Here is a 20,345-nt window from a genome sequence, read left to right as displayed (position 1 = left end):
ATTTATAGTTTATGAAAAAGCTAACTGTTTCTGCCACTTAAGTCTGAAAAAATATCCCACCTTCTCCATCTAATGAGACTGTTGCCTTTCAAGACTCAAGACAAGACTGACTCTTGAAGTCTTGCAATCAAGTCTCTTAAGGCCTGCTGATCCAGTCTGCACTCCCACTATGTACCATCATGATAATGTAGTAAGGCACTAGTCCTAAAGACAATGATAGTTAATACAGTTACGATACCATTCACAACAAAAATTAAACGTCTGCCTTTTAGTAAATTTTATTTTTAATTGGTTGTAAGGTCGACTGCTACATAATTTGTCAACACAATGAATAAATTTCTGTTAACTTGATGCTAGAGCAGCACATATTTCAGTATTAGTTATGCATGATAGTGACTGTGCTGATTAAAATTGATGACAGATTTTGTTGTTATGACAATTTATCAGTCTTCAGCTACTATACAGAATTTCTTGATACATCAGTGAGATAATTAAATTGAACTCAAGAATTTATTAAATTAGTTATCCCTTAAATATTATGCATTGAAATAAATGTCAGTATTCATGAAACAAGACAAATATGCACACACAGACACATATCCACACATACCACAACAGATTCACAAACTGAATGTTCTCAAGTAGTATGGTCCATACTCATTTATATATACCTTTATGTTTCAATACCACTGATCATATTCTCTTTGCATTTTCCAATTTCAACATCTGTTAAGGGCAAATATTTTTAACAGAATAACACTCTTGTTCAAGCATTCGCTTTTCAGGTAGTGAAGCTGAGATTCATCGGAGTGAACTGATTGTTGGGAGTTCCCTCAGCTAATCTAGGTCTCACTCTGATGACAGATACAGAATCTTCTACCTACAAAGTAGATTAAAGAAACATACACAATTACTAAGTCATTCTTGTGCTCTGATTAAATTAATATTGCACACTGAGGAAATCACACATCATGACTCTCTGTCACTGAGCTGAACACAGACATTCGTCAGTTATACTGTGGTATGTAGAAACATTGTTAGGCAACGACCACGAAATAAGAATCTACACAAAAGCCACTGCTAGGTAATGCCTCTGTAAACAGTACTGGACACAACAAACATACACAAAAAGAACTGTTGAAAATGGTGTTTTCTGTGTGGTCAGTGCTGAGGCCAGATAACAAGGAGCAGCTGCAATTATGAGAGTCTTAAGATGGCAGTTAGAAGAGTAGGAGTTTGTTGTGCCACAGTCGCTGGCCAGTAAGGACGTGAACTCGGAAGCTGAGGAAGCTATGGAATTGGAAGTTGTTGCCAGCAACAATGGATGAAGATGCAGTAGACTGAGAAGACTTTGTATGTGCTGTAGTGAATTGCAGAGTGTGAAAATTAGTGACAGAGCTATAGTTACTTGTAGTTATGACCTTGTTCAATAAATCCAATTACCAATCCAAACCCTGTATATAGTCACTCATACATGTGAATATGATACTGGAGAACACATTAGCTAACTAATGGTGTGATCATCTACTGGAGCTTATGACAGTAACTGTTGATGAAAGCACAAAAACTTTCTTTTGCAATAACCGAAACACAGAATCTCATTCAATACATCACAACAAATTAGTCAAAAGTCGCAAAGGCTCATACCCAGGAGCTCCCACATAGACTGAAGGCAGAAAAGCAAGACAATTCTTCATAGCATGTAGTACCTTAACCCTTGGATTCATTTGTCTTAAATAGTGACCAAAACTGGGCTACTGTGAACACTGTAATAAACCATCAGTTGCATGAAATGCAGGGAATTTCTTGATCAGATGAGCAACTACTAGCTTCAAAAAGAACAACTAGTTAGTTACTCCTTATCTATCCACTCCCGTGGGAAACCATGGTATTACAAATTACTTACTGCTGTTGCTGCAACAGCGTTTTCAGCATATTCTTCCACACATAATCAAGCGATGAGCCATGTGTGATTAACATACTGTCATGTGTCATGCAGAAGTAACAGCCACTATAATGTACTACTTTATGCTGTGAGCAGAAAAATTTTGTGTTTTGGAGACTGAGGACTGAGATCTCAACAACTGAACTCTACAAATGTCAACATACCTGACTGAACACTGAAATGAATGATTCAATAAGAATGTATGTTTTATTATATTGGTTTAGGGAATCAGTATTTACAATTAGTGGTCCAAAGTCAAACAGGCGGAAACACAATCTACAATCACTAGCTTTTGAAGGGTTAATAATAAATAAACATACTTGCATCTCGCCTTCTTCCTGTTGACTCCTCTTTTGTGCAATAGCCTTCAGTAATGCTTTTCCTTCTTCCTTTGTCTGTAACAAACCAGGATATCTTGATTAATATCAAAATGATACCAGTTCAACCGTTGCAAAAATTAAATCTGGCATCTTCATCTGCAAGTCTCTTACCAGAATCATTAAAAAATAATGAACCATATAGAACCAGCCCAATGAATTTGCTAATAATTTCACAGGTGATGCATATAACCGCTCACAATTACGACATAATAATCCGTGGGCTCTGCTAAGTCGAATGGTGTGTGCATGATCCAGCAAGTGGCAGCCCTTATGCTGCAAGGTCAAGGACAATCCCAAAACATGTCTGCAGTGCGTAGGCGACAGTAATGGAGTCCACTGTTGAACAGCGAGTGTTTCTAGTTCCTACTTGAAAACGGCGGACACTTTCAACACCTGCTCTAATCACGGCACACAATATAAGATAAGATATGTGTAAATTACTTTAATATCTGTATGGCATATTTTACATTACAGCTCATTTCATCAGGCCGGTTCTATATGAATCACCCTATATTACAAAATAATTGTTAATAAATATTTTGAAATGACATCAATAAGGGACTGGGAAGTACTGGCCAGATGAAGTAGAAGGCTCTGGATGTGACTGCTGTAATGACTGGACAGAACTGAAAATTCTGTATGAGCAATTTTTAGTTCTTCACATTTGTATTATATATAGGATGGTTAAAAACTATGACCTCCAGATTTTGATGGAGTTACATGTTTTCAGCACCCCTGAATATGAAATAGTGGACTTTGGAAACCAGTTCATCTGTCTTTGTCTGGATGTGCCCATCATCAGCACCAGAAGAAGTACAGTATACACCATCGTCAGAATCCTTTCAAGTCTATCTGAGCACCTGAATGGTTGGACAGACTTCATTCATCTTCAGTATTTAAAGTTTATGCATCATGAGTTACTGCCTGGTTAATGTGAACATTCTAGTTCCGAAAACAGGGGCCATTCAGGTGAACCAAAAAACATAATAGTGATCATCTGAAAAATACTTCCAACACTTTTGATTAAATTTCAATAATTTATGGTGACCATCACCCTAAATAAAAGTACATCAGTGGTATCTTCAGGGAAATAAGAGCACGCACACTACAGGTCCAAATGATTATACAATGTGTAGATGACCAAGCTTGTATATTCAGCAACTAGTAATTGAATTTGTTTCCAACGTTCTGCATACTTTGTCATATATGACAAAGTATGCACAACGTCTTTACACCAACTTTATATATATCATCTAGGTATTGGAATGTTCTGTCTTCATTTTTGGGCGAAATGAAATAATGGATTTCATGATTCCCCATACTGTATTGTGATATCTTCAAACACTTCCATAGGTTTATCTTACTTGCATGTGTGAAATTTCAGATGCATTTTGTTCTAAGTCACACATAAACTACAGCTGATTTCCCACCTTCAAACCCAGTTTCTAGGAAACTGGTGTTGATGGCCATAGTAAACTGACGTACTTGTATGATGATACTGTAACATGATGGCTTAAAGCCAGGATTGTGGAGCCAGAAGAGATGACCGTTGTTAGGTAATGGCTTTGTAAACCCATTTCCGTGGCAACCAAGTTACATGACTGCAGCAACAGTTAGCACGCAACAATAGAGGAACCATTTGTAGTGGTGTCCTCTGTTGGATTCGTGCAGGGGCTATATAATGAGATCTAGTTTGAGCCTTGAGGAAGTGCCAGTGTGGAGGCAGGATCGAATACCTCTGCTGTAGCACTGCAAGTCATAGGAGGCAGAAAAAGGGAACCCAGTGCCTGGGGGTATAAATGGACCACCCTGTTCCTAGATGATGTAAATATGAGGACCTGATGTTCCAGGTTGGGGGAGTCTCAGATCTGAGACACTAAAATATGTTCATTAATCCTGTGGGACTCAGTTCCAAGAATGACTGTAGTGGTGAGGGCCAGCAGCAATTGTAAACATCAGTACCATCCTTCATCACAGAGGGCGCCCCACATCAACAAACCCGCAACCGTCTGACAGTAATAAAAATCTGGTCTTCAGCCCCAGGTGGGTGCTTGAAACAAAGAAACACTAGCTGACTGACCATCGGTCATAATATTGGCCGCAGTGCAGGGGCCAAGAAGGCCCACCCCCTATACACTCACTCATTCATTCATCGGTCATAACATAACTTTGACTTTAATTCTGATTTTCACTTTGGAGGAGTTAAGAAGGTGGAGACACACCTGGAGGCACCAAGCACCAGAAGCAAATGAATCTACAACATTGGGAGCCATTACCAAGCAACAACTGGTGGAGACACAGCAGACTGTGAAGACTTAATGCATGGCATAGTGAATTGTAAAGAGTGTGAATTTGTGACAGCACTTTATTCACCTGTAGTTGTGTGTGTTCAATAACTCCAGTTACCAAACCAAACCCCATGTCTAGTCACTAACACATGACACTATGTTAACCACACTTATGGAGACTTTAGAAAATTTGAAGTTACACCTGACAATTTTAACACAGTCAAAATGCATACTAGTGGAAACAACGCAGAAATGTAAGTTTTGAGGTTTTCACGGCGATGACAATGAAGAAAGTCGTCTTCTGGGTTTAGGCACCGTGTATTCTTCGTCTTGGCCGACGTTTCGGAGGAACGTAGCGCCTCCATCTTCAGAGCAGTTGAATGGCTTGGAATGCGGAGAGCAGTAGCTGTGATGATAGGATGTGATAGGTGCTGCTTATATACGAAGTAGGCAGGGGGGTGGTTAGGGAGAACGGACCAATGGGAGCAGTGGGGAGCGATTAAGACCATATATGGTGTGTGTTGATTAAGGGAGGGGGGGAGAAACGGCCAATCGCTCCCCACTGCTCCCATTGGTCCATTCTCCCTAACCACCCCCCTGCCTACTTCGTATATAAGCAGCACCTTTCACATCCTATCACCACAGCTACTGCTCTCCGCATTCCAAGCCATTCAACTGCTCTGAAGATGGAGGCGCTACGTTCCTCCGAAACGTCGGCCAAAACGAAGAATACAGGGTGCCTAAACCCAGAAGACGACTTTCTTGAACGCAGAAATGGTTCACCAAAGTGAGTAAATATTACTACCCAGTTTCACCATACACACTGAAGTACCTGAAAAAATTTCTTCCCAGAATTAAGGGTTACCTTTTGCGATATAATGCCGTTCAGTATGTTGGTTGACTTTCAAGGGACTATATGGCATTATATTCCAGAGAACATAACTTCTCAAAACAACCGCTGCAAGAACCTCTAATCCTACTTCACCGAAGGTCTTACTCAGGTATCATAGCATTATTGTGAAATATTTATCAATTAAAATTCTAAGGCATTTTTCACAATCGTGACACTGCATTTATTTAACAACGAAAACAGACTTACAGCAATGTACTATCCATGTGTCTGTGAAATGGAAGCAAAACTACTACCAGGACCCTCAAATTTTGCATGGTCACAGAGATATGAAACCAGGCAACTTCTGTTGCAGAAATCAAACAATGTCACTGCTGTGCAAAAACTATATTCAGCTTCTGGTTTGATGCTGATAACTAATCAATCAGTTGACCTAGACATCTGAAATATTTCAGATAATAAACATACCTACAAATTCTGAACGTAACATTATCTTAACAATTACAGAGTGACAACATGACAGTTTCAACAAATTTCACACATAACCTACTCTAGCCAGAGGGAAGCACATGAAGGAAAACAAGCATTATAAGCTCTTCCAACAAACTTCTTGTTACAGTGTACTTACCTCCTCAAACTCTAGACATTTCTGTGCATACTGATAGGCTTCATCTACTTGATTTCTCTTGACAAAGAAGTTAGCCAAATATTTGTATGCTTGACTTATTTCATTTTTGTCTGCATGGGGCTCATTATTTGTCACATATTCTGTAAATGCAGCTGCTGCATGACTGAACTCATTCAGCTTATCATACAATCTGGAAAAAGACAATATCTACTTTTAAAAACTGTAATGTAGATCTGTAAAACTTGGCTCAACAAGGATAGTATGAAGCAGGACCTCCCTATTCAGAATATTACTTGTAACATACTTCTTGCAGTATGATTATGAAACAAAGCATTATGAGCATTTTCAGCTTCTTGGATGCAACACTATAAAATCTAGTAGAACATTACCAACATTCCAGAGGAATTTGCTTCCTCTGTCTACAAGGTAAAGAACAAATTGAGCATGGAACAAAGTGGTATGGGCATAGAGATGAAGAACCAGGACTTGGACTCTGAGATCAATACAAACAAAACAAACACTGAAAAGAATATTTGGTCCTAAAAAGGGTCATTTTTCGAGGGCATTATGATTGGTAATGATCTACCAGACTGCACAGTGTCACAATTCTGAAGATGGCAATCTTCATAGTCACAGCCAAGAGAACCTCAAAAGCCTACAAAATATTACATGGCTTTAAAATTAGATCCTATTTAAACAATCTTGGAACAGTATTAATTTCTTTATTTATGTTCATAGACAATCAATAAAACAGTGGTTTACCAGCCATGATACAGTGCCCTACATTAAATAAAAATATTTGTTCACACAAAAGACTCAACTTAAATTATATTTAAAATGAAATCAGACATGTCTGGTTCATTACTTTGCAAGTCTAAGAAGTGCCGTTCCTTCAATATCACCAACACTACGAGCCTTGTAGTAGCATTTCAGGGCATCCTGTATCTTATCCAGTTTCTCATATGTTTCTCCAAGTGCAATGAGCATGCGACTATCATTCGGCCGCAACTGCTGAGCTTGTTTATAGTAATACAAGCAGTAGAAGAACATCTTGAGGATCTCATATGTTTGGCCAAGTCCATACCATGCTCGGTAGTCTCTTCTGTTCACCTCTTACATGGAAAACATCAGAATTTGAAAGTTTAACAGTGAAGGCAGATCAACACTACATGAAATCCAGCTTTATTTAAAGACAGAAAAGTGAAACATAGTGCCATAATATTCTACTTTACAAACTGCATGAATCTTATTCCTTGAGACAACTTCCTGTAAGATTAATTTTGTCTGATAATTGTCAGGAAGCGAAAAAAAATGACTGCACTAAATGGAGTACAGTTCTTCTTGAGAAGACAATAAACATTCAACTGGTCAAGAAATTCCCTTTTATAGGATCTGAAATTTCATTACCACCATCATGAAAGCTCATATCCTGAGGTACATAAATCCAGTCTACTCTCACATCCTACTTTCATCTTAATATTATCCTTCCATTCATGCCTAGGTTACCCATGAAGAGTCTTTATCTTCAGATTCCCTAATCAAAAGTAGACACATTTCTCACCTCATATATGCTACATGCCCTGCCCACTTCACACTCACTGATTTTTTCACCATAATATTTGGTAAAAGTAAGTAAACGTTTCCTTGCAACAGGCCGTGGAGGCCCATAGGGTTGTGAGATGCTGAGGTTCCCACATTTTCTAGACAATCTGCTCATAGATGGTGGCAAGGTTGTCAGCCCTATGCACAGGCTGCCCTTTACCTCCAAAAGCATTCCAAGAATATTCCTGGTAATCATTTCTGCTAGGCACATAAATTACAAAGTTCCTCATTATGAAATTTTCTTCCATCTTCTGTCACTTCCCCTTTCTTAGCTAATTAATATCTTCTTCACTACCCTGTTCTCACACACACTAAACCTATGTTTTCCTTTCAGGTAAAAGACCAAATTTCAAGTCCATACAAAGCAACAAACACGACACATATATGCACTCATATAATTTGCTCTTAATGAGCATCAGGCTACAATATATTCAATCTGAAGAAACTGCTGTTACTATTTATGCTTTAAACACAGGCCAATATATTTTTTAAGTTTTGTATTACACTTAAATTTCAAAGCTAGTGTATAAAATTATTATATGATAAATACTAATTGTATACAAGGCTGTGTTGAGACAGTATACATGTGTATTGATTGAAGAAATTACACTTGAGTATAATATTTCACAACATATGACACTACAGATTTGTATATTTTTAACTCTGTTTATGATTTTATGCACCTCACTTCCCTTCATGTTGACTGACTGCAGCCCCAGGCTATCCCAAAGCTAATGACACTAGGTATCACAATGCACCGAATCAGATATTATTTCCTTAAATTTAATAAAAATGATCACTATTTCATACAATGCTTCAGGGAAGATCTAATTCTTTATATCATAAACCAATTTTTTGTATGACGACTGTCTTTAGTGAAAACAATTACAGTTAGTTTTCAGTCTCACATAAAATAGGGACACAATTGATCATTATGAACCACGGCTGAGTTTGTTTGGAATTTCAGTACAGATACCCAATAAAAAAATTATACCGAAAACTACACAGTAGGTTTTGAAATGAAATACATAACAAACGAATGGACATCCCCTTTATACAATTCAGTTCTGAGCACATTACGCAAATAAGACAAGAACACTAACTGGAAAATATTTATTCTCATGTAAAATCATATCTTGTTCCATGTTTTTATATCAATGGCTTATGAATACACACTGTTTTAAAAATGTACACTCAGAATGTATTATAAATGCATCATCTAAAAATAATTAATTATTTTAATGACAATAAAATACATGAATGGGTTCAACAATCAGACTGCTGTATGAACTACTGAATAACTATCAACTGTTGAAATCAGTAGTGTAGAAACATGCCATCCTTAGATTCTGGCTCCACAGTTGGACTTCTGCAACATCCATCATTTAGAAATACAGACTGATTAAAAAATCATGCTAATAAGATATAAAATTGTTTCCACTTAGAATGTCTTATAACTTGCATTTGGATTTCTTCAGTATGAGAATTTTTTTATAAATGTATTAGAATTTTAAGTAAAGTTCAAATTTAAAATACTTACAGTTTACCTTGAAGATAAGAGAGTATATGGTTAACGGTATACTGATTGAACAATTCTCGTTTTAATTACCAAATATGAAGAAGGATCGGGTTACCTACCACATCTATTATTAGGACAGTGAGAATAAGGATGCTACAAAGGGCTAGTCATGTGTGTAAACAATGAATGTATACAAAATTTTTATTGGGAAATATCTTGGAAAACATCAAGTTTAAAGACCAAGGAGAAGGGAGAACAACATTATGAGGGCTCTTAAGGTGACAGGTTGCAAGGAGAGGAGGTGGACGGATCTGGCAAAATGATGACACTGCTACTATATTGCTGTTTAGATGTACCTACCTATGGCTTGCCTGTAGCTCTGTATTGCTGCATTAGTGTTCTTCATTTCCATAAATTCATGACCCATAAGAGTCCAAGCTGACAAATACTGAGGGTTTAATTTAAGCGCTCTCTGGAAATATAACACAGCCTTCTGGTGTTCTGATCTCAAGCTGTAGTAGTTGCCTGTAAAAATACTGTATGAACAAATAAAGCAGAAGGCAAGATTTAAGGTTATCACAACAGTGCGTATCAACATTACGGTCTTCTGCGATGTGAATTCTAAAACTCGAAATCAGTGTTTTTTTCTTTATTTAATGATTTTCTGCCAACTATGGAAGTCATATTTTGTTCATTTGTGAGGATAATTGAAAAATTACAAATCAGGAAGGACATGGAAGTAGGTGGGGTCCATTTTAAAGCACTATAAAACCATTTTCCATAGAGGGACCGAGGAAAACCTCCAAAATTATGTTACGATAGCTGACCTCTGGGCCAAGGATCAAACTTTCGATCTGACATATAAAGCAGGGGTACCAGCCATTCATATGGGATTTAGAGTTGATGAATATGAAGTTGGATAAAAGAATATTCCTTACTGCAAATCACAGTTCATAAACTGGTATCAACTTATAATGAACTACACACTGATGTATATCAAGTTGGATAAATTAATATTTGTTACTGTGAGTCATAGTTCATCAACTGATATGATCTTCTGATGAACTAAACACTGACGATTACGAAGTTGGATATAAGAAGATTCATTACTGTGAGTCAGTATCTTTTGATATCACCTTCTGAAGAGCTACATACTGATGAATATTGAGTTGAATAAAAGATGATTTGTTACTGTGAGTCATAGTTCATAAACTGATTATCATTTTTTGATCAGCTGCACACTGGTGGTGTGGTGCACACAGAGGATCTGATGCAGAGGACAAGACAGGTAACTGTATGGCAGGCTGCTGTGATCACAAATATCACCATCAGTACAACACATCATAAACTGCTGGCATATCAAAACACTGTATTAGTAAGATGGGTGCCCAAGAAAATGAACGCACAGCACAAGTGCAAATGGGACTGTCTCTGACACGTGCAATGCTACTACAAGAAAGACCAGAGAGGATGGTGGAGAGTTCTTTCTGTCTTCTAGAATATAGCGCTGTGTAGTCCACTGAAAGCCAATAATCATTTTGGAAGGACCTGCTGCCTCCAGCTTCATGGATGAAGAGTAAGACAAGCAAGAAATCAGCATGAAGCAGACAGCAAGCATTACTGGTTTCTTGCCTGGCTTACTTTCATCCCTGAAGATGAAGGTGACAGATTTCTGGGAAACATCAGTTGACATTATTATGTTATTACTTATTATGTTATTTTTCTGACTTATTATGTTATTTTTCTATGGTTTTTTATATTATTAGTCATTTTGATGTGATGTTTAATCTCATATTTTTTTTTTAAACTGACTTGTCCAATTGTACATAATGTAACAGTTAACCACATATACACGGTGCCAAATCCCAGAAGACTGCTTTCTTCTTAACAGTTATGGATGTTAAATAAATCAATCAATCAATCAATTAAACAGATTATACAGAGTTATATCCCAGAAGACACAAATTCTCATAACCACTTTTACCAATGTGATGAATTTGTGCTCATACCTAATTCTCATAAAATTCATAACAAAAAAATTTCAGCAGTGGAATCATTGTATGTATACATTGTGGTTCCTTTTTTTCTTTGACAGCAACTGTTACACAGAGGTAAAATGCCTAACTACATACGTAACGTATCATTAGAACCAACAGTTTTCTTTATTACATAACATTTTACTGCAATATTAACTCACCCACAACACAACATGTCTCAACACGGTATTTGTCTATCTCACATGCTTCATGTGCGAGACGTGCTAATTCCACTCTCAGCTCTCTCACATACAGGAGATTTGAGTATGTATCCAAATTATCCAAACGGAATGGGTCACATTTTTGTAGTCGACGGAATGTGGTTATAGCTGTATCTACATCTGAGTGCAAAATAAAACACATAATTTAACTGAAAGGAAAGAATCTGCGAACATATGACAACAGAATAAGGTGAGACACTGCAAGGTAAAGGTAAAATTGTCCCTATGCTTAATTAATTAAGCTTTATGCCAAGAAGACATATGGGGGAGTGGAGGTATTTCTCCACCATTCTTGATCTCGGCAATGGATGTAGGTGAGTGGTCAGTCTCATTCCTTGACCACTTTACCCAAGGGAAAGAACCCTTTGTGGGCCCCAGACATTGCCCGTTGTGAATCGAACCTTGGCCATCCAACACACAGTCCATTGCTATACCAGACCAAAAACAATAAATGCACTAAAGGGATAATATAATCATTACTGAATTTTCCAGAATACATTTATTAACAAACCTCACTTATGTAATCTTCTAGCAAATAAAAAAGAAACAAATCTTACACACCATCTTTGCAAGATTTATTTTACTATTAACCTACTAGCTCTCACATAGCTTTTTGATGAAACATTTGTGTGAATTTCTTACTTCCCCCTTGTACACTATGTCTCATTTATCACACAAGAGATACAACTTAAACATAAATTACACTGGAATACCTCTTCTATTATGGAAAGCAATAGCAGTTTGAGCTATGAGGTAAGTACTCTTCTCAAAACCTTGTTGCTGAAGGGCAAAATAAATATCCAGAGCATCATCATTCAGCTGCTGTTCTAGGAATGCGTGGCCAAGGAAAAAGTGTTTCATCCAGTGGTCTGGTAATACAAGTGAATTGAGCTGGAACATAGAACTTAGTTCAGTAATACAAAATATCAAATTTATTTTAATATTGGCTAACATTCAGTGTTCGTAATCTGGACTGCATGCAAAATATATAATTTCAAGGTTCTTATTACCACCATGAAGCTATCTATAACATGATATGCAAAAAAGTATGGTGGAGAACCCATCGTAAATCACACTAAACTGTCACATGTCATTAGAGAATAAACTCCAGGAATGTAAGAAATAAAGTGCAATATAAACATATATATATATATATAAAGTTTCTTAAACTCCATTCTACCAAAGTGCAAGATGTATAACAAAACTGGCCTAATCAAAGTTATTACCAACTGAGAACGTTCAACCAACTCAGAGAAAGAAAAATTTACTGCTGGTAACGCCAATTTATGCAGGTTCCCGGAAAACAATATGATTTGTAAAACTGAGGCAATATTTTTATTATATAGATTGCATCTTGTTGTGTGTATAGTATTAGATTCTTTTTTGTATTATAACTGTCAACACAACACAACACAACACAATGAGTGGTATGGAAATATCTTCAAAGGAGATAGTAGATGTATATTTTACTTATTTATTACAAATATAGTCATGCTACATGTTTTGATCACAATTCGGTCATCATCAGGCCTTAAATGAATATATCTCAAGTAATTAAACACATTGGGCACAATATGCATCTGTATTTGTTAACAGATTGCTGTATTGCAGCAAATATATTTTGGTAATATATTCACAATATTAAAAAGGTAAAAACTGATAGAAAGTGGATACAATATTAAATGATATATGATATGAATGAAATAAAAGTATACTATAAAAATTTGTATTTAAAATTTCAGACTAAAACTTCTGTTGGATCGTGTGCAAACTTTAGCAGACATATGACAGTATGCTGAAGGAGGCTGTTGCATTATTTCCTGCTATGTTGTCATGAATTTTTAAATACAATTTTGTCGGATGCAATCTATTGGTTATTTGTTGTGATTCTCTTGGTTATCCAAGTTATATACATCAGAGCATACCCCTACTAAGTTTATGTAGTGGCACAGACTAAGTGTTCCCTGCATGTAGTATCCTCAAGGCTGCTCATCCGGCGCGGCTCACTGATAAGGTGCAAGCCATTCCAGGTGTACCACCACCAACCTCGATCCATTATTTATCCAGGTGACTAAATCGTATGGCCCTCCTAGGCGGATTGGAGCTTTGGCAATTACCCTTCATGCAAGTTGCGCAACAGAGCCACATTCTCTTGGTCCCCAGTAGCCCGTGCAGCTTGTCAGTTTGTCAACAAGTTTTCATCCAGCCACTGGCCAGCTTCAGGTGTTGGCAAGCATAACTGTTGATGTGTAGATGGTCCACTAAATTTGCTGCATGATCAATTTGGGTCATTCCTTGTCGGGGGTGCCCAGAACAGCATGTCACAGACCAGTCAGAGTTCTCTTGCAAACTATGCACGTATTACATAGTGCACATAGTGACATAAGTGAATGCCCTGTAGGCCAAGAGGAAGATGGGTAATCTTGTGTTCCAAACCCTCTGGTGGGATGTGATGACCTTCCGTTGGTCTTCCTTGACCATTTTGATGTAGCATTCCACCATGACATCCAACTGTGGATGCAGGGGCATGGTGCACATTTTGCTCACTCCCAGGCACTACAGAAACCTGTGTATCAGACATGACTCAAAGTTACAGTCCTGGTCACTATGTGGGTCTTGTGGTACTCTGAAGTGGCAGAAGAAATTGGTAACTAGCGCTTCTGCCGCTGTTGAAGCCTGACTGGAAATGGCATAGGCTTCCGGTCACTTTGAAAAATAGTCCATAATCATCAGGAGATACTGGTTTCCTTGGTTGCTCCTTGGGAAGGGCCCTGCGACATTGATGGCTATCCTTTCAAACGGGACCCCAACAATGTACCAATGCATTTGGGCCCAATTCTTGGCACCTTATCAGGAAGTCCCTTGGGAAGAGTGGCCTTGAGGAGGGAGCACCAGGAGCAGTTGGAGAGCAAACACCATGAAAACTGGCCTCCTTACTTCCAGGGAAAAAGCCCCTGGTACCTTCTGGATAGGAGGGTGGGTTGACTGCAGAACCTGTCTGGTCACTGTAGAGTAGAGGAAAATCTCTTGCCTTGCCAGGAATCGAACCCTGGCCATCCAGCCTGTAGCCCATCACTATATCAACTGCACTATCCCAACTCAAAGAAAAAGTGTAGTGAGCATAAAATGTGTCCTCAATTTGCCTACATCTGTTCAATATATTCTTTGCTCTGATAAATACTTAGCAAGTTGCACTTCAGAAGCACATACTCATAGACACAAAGGTAGTGTTCACTGCTGTTGTACAATATTAACCAAAACTGAAATGGGTTGACAAGTTTATTAAACTCCCTTATATAAAAGTTTATTAAAAGTTTTTCAGTTATTTTCAAGTTGTTACAAACAAACAAATGAATGGCGAGATACAAATGGCAAACTTCAGTAATGTACTTCTCCACCTTTTCAATGTAAACACAACAAAATCAGTTGGAGGGTATAATAATTTCTGACACAAAATGGTACCTCAATCACTTTAAAGCATGCCAACAAAGACTCCAGAAATACATCTTAAATCTATTAGCAACTTAATAACACCCACTCACCCAGAAGTATGCTTCATACAAACATTTTAATAAACATATCTAAAAATTCAACATGAAATGTTACATGTTAAAATCAGGGAACACATCTTGGGCATTATTTATTTCATTGTCTGCAACCTACACATGATAATAAATCATTTGCATATAACATATTTACAATCAGAATGTAAACATACTTTTTACTACACTCAACAAGCTAACCCATGGTAATGCATCTCTTGAGCTCTTTCACCAACCATTAAAATGTCCAAAATATTACACATTCTTCCTTTCTGTGGCTATACAAGCTGCATGCAGAAAGTAAAAGGAAAACAGAGGAAACATTAAAAATGGCTCCAATAAAACTATGATATGAATGCAATCTGGTTTGACTTCCTGAGAATTTGAACATCATATTCCTTAAATTCAATTTTTAATACAGCCAACTACTTAATAATTCAGTCTTCTAGCAAAGTGGCACAAGGACATGAAATCATAAACATGCAGTAAATATACTATGAGAAACATGTTTAAACCGATTCCATAAAGCCTCATCAGCAGGTACTTCTCTTGGATCTACCCACCTTAGTTCGATCAGTGATCAAAGTTGCCAATTCAAGCCAAGACCCCCAATGCATTGGTTCTTTATGTGCAGCCTCAACAAGAACTTCTGCAGCTTCTCCAAGCAATTCTAGTCTTTTGAGTACAACACCATATAAATAAAGTGCATAGCCATCTAGTTTCCTGGCTAAATGATCCCTCATTAATTCAGATCCTAGTTCACGAAGACTTGCATTCTGAGTAGGATCAGGTGGTGTTGTAATGTCTGTCATATCCTCTATCTTCTTTTTCTCACCAGACAGATAGCGCGAGTACAAATGGAGGAAGCGTGTACGGGGTACTTGGCAAAATTCAGTGAAGTGGGCACACCTGAAATTTAGATCCTATGGTATTGACAATTATAAAAACAGAACCAACTATCCTATAGACTGGGATGCCTGAGGTCAAATAAATTCTAATTTGCCTGGAATGTGGCTTCAAATTTTGAATTCAACTTTTAACTCTAGCCTTATTTTTACCAATTGGCTTCAAATGTTACCACAAACAAAAATAAAGTGAGATTTATGTTCCCGATGATAAATGAATCAAGAAATCAACAGGCTCTAATGGAAAATCCAGAAATCAAGAGTTCAAGGGATAAAATGTATCTCTTAAAGTCTCCCTTACTTTGTTGCAAACAAACATTAATGTGGTGCAGGACTGCAAGATGTTGACACAAACGAGGCTCTGGTGGGCAAGTGATGGGAAGTGTAACATTTACATTTTAAATGCACAAAATTCCACTACCTGACTCATAAGACTGAGGCAAGGAAAAGAAACACTACCATGTCCAGGTTGGTTTCATTTTAAATTCAGTTCTTGGTGTTGTGAGATGGTTTTTGCAAATCAAAAGTTGGTACCCTTGAAAGTGTGTTCGATATATTCTTCTGAAACAGATGTTGTAGAGATTGTCTTTTGTTTTTTTGTGTAACCTGAACACTTCTGAGTTGGATACTGGAAAGGCGAGACATATGTATTCCTACTATTGTATTTTTCAAGTCACAAATACAGTTTATATTCTAAACTGGTCGTTGGAGTATTTGTTCCCGATTCCCGCACTCTGCCAACACTTTGGCTTTCTGTTCTTGAGTTATTTGATGGGCAGACAACTGCATGTAACAGTGCCAATTAATTTGAATATGAACCATCCAACTAAGCAGTCTATCACATAATATATGAGTCTACTTCAGACACAGGTCACTGTGTTTTCTTAAACTAACAGTTATATGAAAACATATGAAAATTAAGATACTAATTTCATTGAGATTGACAAACTTCATGTGATACACATTCAATCATGTACATATTAAACAGGATAATCTTAAAATTAATTTTCTTTTGTATCAAGCAAAGCACAACAAATTTTGCCAAAAGCCTGTGCACCCGAATCCTTTATCTGGATGAAGCCTGATATAATCGCATGTTGCTATGACATAAATAAAAGTATGGGGTATCTTGTTTTATAACTCTGTGCTTCTGAAGACATAAAATGTTGAAGACTGTGTGATGCTGGGTGTTTCCATGTCAGTCATGGAAGCATTAAATGATACAAAACACCATGTCTCTGAATCTACTCGAAATACACCGATAAAACTGAAATCATATGGAATTTACATAAGAATCTACCAAATGACATATGAAACTTTGTTATAACATGGATGTTTCAAGATGTAAAGGAGTATTGGTCATCATATTACTTACTTACTTACTTATGGAGCTGAGTCCTTCTTGAGAAGCCAAATCTGCAGCTACTCAAGAATTTCCCAGCATTTTATGGAACCCGAAGGTTCATTACCATGTTCACAAGAGCCCTCCACTGGTCCCTATCCTGAGCCAGATCAATCCAATCCATCCCATCCTATCTCTCTCTAAGATCCTATTAGCGTCCATTTGTCTACAATCCGTCTAAATTGCAACACTTTCTATTTTACACTTCAACAACACACTCTCTAACACTACATGTTTCGGCCTCAAACGACCATCTTCAGGTGTTTCTTTACAGATATTCAATTAAGATTGTGTCGAAACTGCTACACAGTGTAGCAGTTTCGACAAAATTTCAACACATTTTTTGGCAAGCAATGCAATACAGGGCAAATACAACTGCTACTGCAGAATTGCTGACTTAATTAATCTACAAAAACTTTTTTTTCAGACTCAAGTTCTGCTATGACTAAGCTTCATCTACATCACTGATTTGTTTCAGAACCATCTCTAGGACAAAGAGGTCTTTGCTCAATTTCCAAAACCAACTTCTGGACCTACACTCTTTGAAGATAAAATCTTTTTCAATAAAAGAAGTGCCTTCAGAAGTGTAGTATTTCACCTGACAAAGGTATTTCATATCACAGAAGAAACTCGGTGTCTACTGTTATACTAAATATTAACACATTATTATTTTCTTTCACTTCATTATAACAGCTTGTAGAGTTTGTCTCACCTGTCATATTCTTTCAGATCAAAGTAGCTTTTGGCCAACAAATAATGTTCTGTTTCATCATCATTGTCAAGTTGTGTAAAAGCATTGGAAGATTCTAACTTAACCTCCTGTAATGCAAAATTCAGTTCTGACAACCTGTAAGAGTTAATAACAGTGATATTTATTACACAATTACATACAGATCACACTGATAGTTTATTACTAATGGCATTACACTGCATTTCTTTCTCAATGGTGATAGGTAGAGTTACAGAAGCTATACAAATTTTCTACTACTGAAAATTTGTCTTGAATTCTTACATATTAATTCACTTCATCTTTAGATGCATTTAATGTCTAGCTAGAGAATAATAATTGTTTTACGCTATACATAGCAAAGATTAAAATATAAGGAATATGAAACACAAACACTACACACTCAGACATTTAAGGAGATTGAATAATAAGCATAATAAAGTGCACAGGATTTCAGAAGAATATAGGTGCCTATAAAAGTAACAAGAGGTGATTCTGTAAGTAAACCAACATGCTCTTTCAAGATTTTGCCAGAAAGAGGTGGTAAATCAATTTTACCACAAGACATCATTGCAATAAAATATGATGGCATGTCTGTTTCATCTAACATGGAATATAAAAATATTTTCAACCATTATATTAGGCCAACAACCAACCTCAGTCACAATAAAGATAAACCAAAAAGAACTGGAGAATGTGAAATGTTTTAAATATTTGGGTAGCTTGTTAACAGATGATGGAAGGTGTATTTGTGAAATTAAATCTAGGATTGCCATGGCAAAAGCTGCATTTCACAAAGATGAAGAATCTTTTTACCAGCAAATTGGACTTAAATTTGAGAAAGAAACTAGTGAAATGCTACATGTGGAGCATAGCTCTGTATGGGGCTGAAACATGGACACTTAGGGCAGTAGATCAGAAACACCTGGAAAGCTTCGAAATGTGGTGTTGGAGAAGGATGGAGAAGATCAGTTGGACCGATTATGTGAGAAATGAAGAAGTCAGTGAGTCAGTGTCAGTGAGCAGAGGAATATCCTACATGAAATAAGAAAATGGAAGGCTAATTGGATTGGTCATGTTTTATGCAGGAACTGCCTTCTAAAAGAAGTTATCGAAGGAAAGACAGATGGGCGGATAGAAGTGACAAGAAGACGAGGAAGAAGAAGTAAGAAGATGCTGGATGACCTTGGGGACAGAAGAGGATACTGTCATTTGAAGGAGAAAGCTCTAGATCGCATCAAGTGGAGGAACTGTTTTGGAAGAGACTGTGGACCTGTCGTCTTGACAGATTACTGATGAATGAATGAATGAATTTGGCCAAACGTTATCTAGATCGCATCAAGTGGAGGAACTGTTTTGGAAGAGACTGTGGACCTGTCGTCTTGACAGATTACTGATGAATGAATGAATGAATGAATGAATTTGGCCAAACGTTAACATTATGAAACAAGACATTATAAATCACTTGCTTGCCCTGTTATATTAATACAGTAACATTTGATTTCTGATGCCTCACACCTTCAGGCAAAACAACAGACATGATGAAGAAAATAATATATTTTAATATACTAATTTTTTCCCTTGGTAAACATCACTCTCACACCACATACCATGTCAGTAAATCTTCCAAATGTATCAATTAATCCCCAACTAGCTGCTTCAGTTAAGTGGGGATTTTTTTGTTTTTAGGCTACGAAAGGTTAAGTGAACTGCAGAAGTTGGAACAGCTTACATAACAGAGTATTCTAAACTTTCTCCACAATTTTAATTTACAGAATGCAACAATATTCCTATAAACCAAATAATTATTGGTCTCACATATCACCTTCATCTCAGTTGCATACTTCATGACTTCCATCACTGTCGCGGTATCGAGATATGACAAACAAAAACATAACCTCAAAATCAACTAAACAACAAACAGCCTTAGTCCACATAACAAACATACTTAGAATACTAAATGATTCAGAACAGGCCGAGTTTTGTCTTTAGTCTTTGCTGTAATTATGAAAAGTGTAATACCAAATTCTATAGCTTACCACTTTGTACTGTGCAACAAACCTCGCTGAGAACATTCTACAATTGCTTTCTGAAGATCCAATTTCACTTCCTTCAAATCTAACTTTATTGACTCTTCGGCCATTTGAACAATAACGTTTAAAGCTGCAAGATAACTATATACTGTTTACACATGACTCCACTACACATTAACTGTTATTCCGCGCAAACTTAAATGTGTATTACAAACCTTACACCTCATCGCTTATCACATGCACGGATTCCCAAGTTCCAATTCCAAA

At 37.0% G+C, this 20,345-nt stretch overlaps 1 protein-coding gene and 1 long non-coding RNA gene across 3 annotated transcripts in view; one reads left to right on the top strand and one right to left on the bottom strand.

Moving 5' to 3' along the window:
• The window catches only part of LOC117282623, a 9,550-nt gene extending 8,159 nt beyond the window's left edge, over positions 1–1,391 (top strand). Inside the window, exon 3 of the long non-coding RNA XR_004513436.1 lies at positions 1,166–1,391. This is a non-coding gene — a long non-coding RNA (uncharacterized LOC117282623). The remainder of the gene's footprint in view (positions 1–1,165) is intronic.
• On the bottom strand, positions 263–20,345 carry LOC111868370 (cell division cycle protein 23 homolog). 2 transcript variants are annotated; one of them, XM_023858956.1, is made up of 11 exons: positions 20,294–20,336; positions 20,085–20,208; positions 18,031–18,165; positions 15,575–15,920; positions 12,183–12,360; positions 11,410–11,589; positions 9,573–9,737; positions 6,957–7,203; positions 6,092–6,281; positions 2,266–2,340; positions 263–880 (listed from the first exon to the last, which is right to left on the bottom strand). In XM_023858956.1, the coding sequence occupies exons 2-11, from the start codon at positions 20,186–20,188 to the stop codon at positions 782–784; spliced, it is 1,719 nt and encodes a 572-aa protein (XP_023714724.1). In that variant the 5' UTR covers positions 20,189–20,208; positions 20,294–20,336; the 3' UTR covers positions 263–781. The 2 variants fall into 2 exon arrangements, with proteins under 2 accessions (XP_023714724.1, XP_023714723.1); XM_023858955.2 differs by having other exon boundaries at positions 20,085–20,345.

Source organism: Cryptotermes secundus, unplaced genomic scaffold (genome assembly GCF_002891405.2).
Source record: "Cryptotermes secundus unplaced genomic scaffold, Csec_1.0 scaffold2443, whole genome shotgun sequence".
Taxonomy (NCBI): Eukaryota; Metazoa; Arthropoda; class Insecta; order Blattodea; family Kalotermitidae; genus Cryptotermes; species Cryptotermes secundus.
The sequence above is the reverse complement of the archived record's forward strand: the minus strand, read 5'-3'. Positions and strand labels throughout refer to the sequence as shown.

Bases quoted from the DNA above. Each gene is read 5' to 3' on its own strand.
- LOC111868370 (XM_023858955.2), bottom strand. From the start codon at position 20,188: ATGGCCGAAGAGTCAATAAAGTTAGATTTGAAGGAAGTGAAATTGGAT. The intron at 11,590-12,182 runs GTATTCCAGTGT...TTTTGCACTCAG, and splicing joins TGCTTTCCATAATAGAAGAG to ATGTAGATACAGCTATAACC. The intron at 881-2,265 runs GTATGTTTATTT...TCTACTTTGTAG, and splicing joins AGGAAGAAGGCGAGATGCAA to GTAGAAGATTCTGTATCTGT.